Below are 5281 nucleotides of genomic sequence, written 5' to 3' on the forward strand. Positions count from 1 at the left end.
ACTTAATAAAGCTTTGTTCTTTTTATAGTATTTTATATATAGCCCATATATTAAGATATTTATCACAAATTAAACAGATTATTACATGAAGAGCTGGAACAGAAAGTGTTGATAAAAGAATAGATTACAGCTCCGAAAAAATGTTATATTATATATTAATTGTTATTTTTTCTAACTGCAGAGAGGAAAATCTGTGACTGTGGAAGAACACTAGGTGGCAGTAATGCTCTGATTTACTGTAATGTCCTGTCTAGAAACAACACAAAGAAGAAGAAAATGGACCAATCACAGACCGCCGAGCGCCGATGCGGATATCCGGAATCCTTGTCGACGCGTGCATCTGCACTTTGAGCAGCTCCTGGCCACAGTCACTCAGATATCCCACGTCCTGTCGTCAGGTGTCACACACACACACACACACACACACACACACACACACACAGAGGAGTGTGTGGTGCAGGAATGTCGTCCAGCGGAGAAGCCGTGTTTCGGGCCGTGGAGACGCCGCTGTTCTGGCTCGGTGCTCTGACCGCGGCCTGGCTGTCTGTGTGCTCCGTGTGTCGGCTGCTGTCCGGGATCAGGGTGTGGGTGCTGGGTAACGGCCGGCTCGTGTCACCCACTACACTGGGAAAGTGGGCAGGTGAGGAACTTGAATAGAGGATGTTAGTACTGATTAAATGTAAGATAACGAAGAGATTATTGTAATTAGTGTCTTTGTTTATGATTAATGAATAGTTTACTAATACATTTCACACCAGTTAGAAGCCATTAACAACAACAACATTGGGTTCATTAGGGAGACCCCTCAAGTCTGCAGTTATGTAATAAAAGATAATGGAGGTCTTCATTTTTAATTAACCATCAGTAGAAGTTAGTCAGTCACCTTTAAATGTTAATAAACCATTATTAAAGGTGTCTGCAGGTGTAAATGTTAATAAGCAGTGTAGAAATAAATATTGACATACATGTCCTGCAGCTTCTATTCTTCCATTATTGATCTATAAAGTATCAGTAGGTTTTTTTAAACTGGTTTTAAACAGCTTTTTAAATGGGCCCATATCAGAAAGTGGTGCAGATATGTGGAGGTGGTTCCTGAGCAAAAAAGAAAAGCATCAACTTGAACCTGAACGTGGAGGAAATAAAGTCACTTTAGTGCTTGTAAAAATGGGAGAAAGTGTCTCGGCCTTGTGGTTGTATCTCTCTCCAGACATAAATGCAAACTGCCAAAACTTAAGGAAAAATAACAGTTTGCAGTTTCAACACATATTTGACTGTTTATGTGTAGTGTCTAATTCCAAAGGAACTCCTTTAATTGCTGAAACAATTAGTCGATTAATTGATCAGTCAGCTGAGGGAAAATTACTTAAGAACTACTTCAATCGCTATCGATAAATTGAGAAAATAATCAGCAGATGAACTGATAATGAAAACGATCATTAGTCACATTTTAAAAGCTCCGCCTGAATCATTTTGTGAAAGAGTTGCTCAACTTATTGATACATATTGATTTTAGTTATTTTTTTAGTTTGCATGATCGTATTAAACAGCTTTTAAACGTAGCTGTTAGCTGTAGCATTTAATTTTAGTATTTAAATTCTATGCCCCAAAAAAGATTTAATGTACCCGGAAATCTTTTTTTTTTTTTCTTTTTCTTTTCTTTTTTTATCAGTCATAGATAACCGGCCATTGAGCAACGAAGGCCGACCAGCCTTGGACCAACCTGCCCGAGGAACTGAGATTAGGAAACACTCTGTATAAATGATTATAATACTTTTCTCCATTAATACTTATTACTTATTTTCTTTGTTGGGTTAGGGTTAGGTTTTAGTAGTTCTGTTATGTACTATATGATGATGATAAGTTTGTAATATATGTATATATAGATATATATCTATATATATATCTCACAGTCAGTCACGTTTTCTTTTACAAAGTCATTTTAATGCTTTATCAACAACTTGTGCAGCTCTGTGCTGTTGCACTGGGTCACAGCTTTCTTGCACAATAGGTTTGCTCTGACTGTTTCATAGTTCACAGTGGTAATTACAAAGCCTCCAGTCTTCTGCTGTTCCCTCAGCACACACTTGTCCTGCCCTGTGGCGTCTCTGTCGCAGCAGCAGCAGCCCACAGTGTGAGTCTGTGGCTCTTTTGACAAGACATAAAGAACAGGCAGTGAATGATCGGCACTTTGTCACTGGGTGTAAACTTCTACTCAGATCCTGTGAGTGGATTATGGCGTGAGGGGGATTATCAAATCAGACTGAATACTGTCCATCTGTCCGGCCTGCTCACTGACTGAACCTTGAAGTTTGATCAGACCGCTGGGATTGATTTAAGTCTGCCGTTCAAGGTTCACATCATAACACAAAAAGAGCTCAAAACCTCTGATACTGTAGTTTAGAAGAAAACAGGCCCAGTGGTTTTGGATACAGCTTCATTAAACTGCAGCCACAAGGTTCAGCGCAGACTGATTGTTAATAGTCTGTTTAGGTGTCATTTGCAGTATATATTTCCCAGTCTTGAATTCTTATGTGTATTTTCACACAACACTTTCTCACTATTTTATCATTTTTTTAAATCAGAGTCTAGATTCTACAGACGAGGATTAGGGCCACATGATTTTTTTTTTTTTTTTTTGTTTTCTAATTCTGACTTTAAAGTCATAATTCCTTCAGCCGTCTAGTTCAGCCTGCGCAGTCACTGTCGCTGTCACAGTCACAGTCACATCAGTCTGCGAGAGAAACCCAAATGTTTTGAGGATGCGAGCCGAAAATTGCCTTTGATCTTTCTGTGTGCAGCCGAAAAAAAAAAAGGACGAGCACCAGACGGGTGTGGGGGGGTTATTTTTGGATTACACATGCAAAATGATTCAGAATATGCAATGAGCCGCAGGAACCTTAGCCCCGGCTGCTACTTTCATTCACAAACTTTGTCTCGCTGAAGTGGACCTGATTGAGAGGACGGCCTGATTATGTAATGGGACTGGAGCCATTCATAAATGAGTCTCACATGAGACGCAGGGTCCTCAGGAATCTGGTTCACACACACACACACACACACACACACACACACACACACACACACACACACACACACATGCCTCTCTCTCATACACACACTCACTTGTGTCTCGCCACCAAAGATATTCACTTTACCATGATATAAAACAGGAGAAAAGCAGCAACTTCTCACATTTATAAAAATGTATTCAGGAAAATTTTTGGCGTTTTTGCTTGGAAAAAGAATTAATTGATTATCAGAATACTTGCTACTGGACTAATCGATTAATGGACTTAACGCTCCAGCTCAGGGTTCAGGCTGCGTCAGAGCACCTGGAACTTTTCTTTAGGTCAGTTAAGTTGAACCTGTCACCAAGGCAACACATTAAATTACAGGTTGTTTATGTATTTTATCCAAATTCGGATTATTTTGCAGATATTGAGATTGCTATATGAGTCACGATTTCAGTTGGAAAAAATATATAAAAATGATGATGATGTGATTTTTCTCAGGTCTTGGAACAAACAAACATTTTCCTTTATGTCTGGAGAGTTTCTTTTTTTAGGCCGGGGCCACAACGCTTCATTTCCAGTATGTTGTGACACATTTTTACCTCCTATCAAAAAAGCTCCTGGATACATGGGTAGTTTAGCACAGTTTATCTAACAATATAAAAGTAGTTTGAACCATACGTACTGTAGATTGCAGTTATTTGATATAGTGCACCTACGTGTCGTGTACCAATACTTTTTTTTTTTGTATGAAGTCTTTTGTTGCAAGTGCGTGCACTGTGACTCCCCTAGAGGAAAGACAGCGCGTGTAGAAGTAGGGCAGGATGTTGGCGTATATTCGTCTCCTGCACTGTACAGTGTTTACCGGTTATTAAAGCAACACTTTGAGGATTATTACGTTTTGTGCTCGGCTGCATGTCGGTAAAGGGGCGACGCAGACCGTCTAAGCCTGAAAACGCAGGAATAAACAGACTTTACAAAACGTCATCATGTGTTTTGTTTAGAGCACAGACTGTAAGTTCTGGTCCTTCAGTCCCGTTCAACGATTAAATGATGTCGGCTATCAAATCCAGATGGCGGTGTGTATTAGCGCTATCATCCGAGCACGTAGCCAGTCTAACCTACATTTGCAGAAGACAGCAGTTCCTAAAATAGACCTTGTTTTATTTGAGTGAAGGGAACATGCACTCAGCTGTAAAAGCTTTTTTTTTTCCCCCCTGTTCTGACTGCAAAACAGTTCATTCTTAAAACAACTAAAAATAACCCAGCCTCTGTTCCCCTCATCATTGTGCCTGCAGACTCTCCCTCACTCGCCCCCTCCTCTTTTCTCTGTGCTATTTTTAGTTGCCCCCAGGATCCCCCATGTTTGTGTTTGTCATTTTCTCTGCTCTCTCTCTCCCTCCCTCCCTCCCTCCTCTCTCCCTCCTGTTTGGCTCTGCTGCAGCCCTGGAGGATGCTCGGGCACCTCAGCATCATCTGTACGCAGGAAGATCACATAAAGGGGAGATGGGTACAGCCAACGGTGGAGACAGAGTTGTCAAAATAAGAAAATATTCGCTTAAAATAAACACCATCATTCCTGCGGGGATGTTTGCGTTTGACATTGTGGCAACAGCACGAGCAACATTTCACGAAAATACAGATGAGGAGGTGTGTGATGCTCAGTAATGTTAATCACTCTGTCTGTTCGAGGGTTTTCATTCTTAAATATAAAGTATGTCATGTAATAAAAAGTGTATTTAAGGATTGCATTACTCCAGATCAGGTGTTGGCCACGATGGGACCTGTTCACATTAAAAACTCCGAGCCTGCCTGCAGACCTCTAGCAACTAAAATAATACATGTCAATAGTGATCTAGTCTGAGTTAACTGAGACTGGTCCCAGGTACTAAAGTTTAGAGCTCGCTCTTGATGTTTTGCGCACCTTGTATGTTGTATTTAATGAGTCTAAAAGCCCCGCTAGCAGACCCTAGAGGCCGCGCCGCGCCGCTCGGTGCATCCAGCCACACTGATGCGGTTCGACCTAACCGATGCACCAGTGCTCCCATCTTAAGTGCACTTCACTCTCACAAGTAGGTCAGAACCACGATGCCCGAAAAGAAACAAGAAAAAAAAAAAAAGGAACAAAATCACATAAAAACACAGAGGAATAATTACACGCACAAGCGGAAGAGCAACACATAAGTTGACACAAGGACAAGGTGGATATTGTTCTTTAAGCGGGGACTTTACAGGTTACACCGGGACATATTGTAACGCTCTGCGCCCCC

General features: G+C 41.0%; 1 protein-coding gene across 1 annotated transcript in view; it reads left to right on the forward strand.

The window, feature by feature from the left end:
* The first annotated feature begins 326 nt into the window (after positions 1–326).
* Positions 327–5281, forward strand: part of hsd17b12b (hydroxysteroid (17-beta) dehydrogenase 12b) — a 16760-nt gene continuing 11805 nt past the window's right edge. Inside the window, exon 1 of the mRNA XM_023393180.2 lies at positions 327–640. Coding sequence (XP_023248948.1) covers positions 463–640 — 178 coding nt within the window. The 5' untranslated portion in view covers positions 327–462. The remainder of the gene's footprint in view (positions 641–5281) is intronic.

The sequence above is a fragment of the Seriola lalandi genome, unplaced genomic scaffold (genome assembly GCF_002814215.2).
Source record: "Seriola lalandi dorsalis isolate HSWRI2012SDOR001 ecotype SW California unplaced genomic scaffold, Sedor1 jcf7180002054929, whole genome shotgun sequence".
NCBI classification, from domain to species: Eukaryota; Metazoa; Chordata; class Actinopteri; order Carangiformes; family Carangidae; genus Seriola; species Seriola lalandi.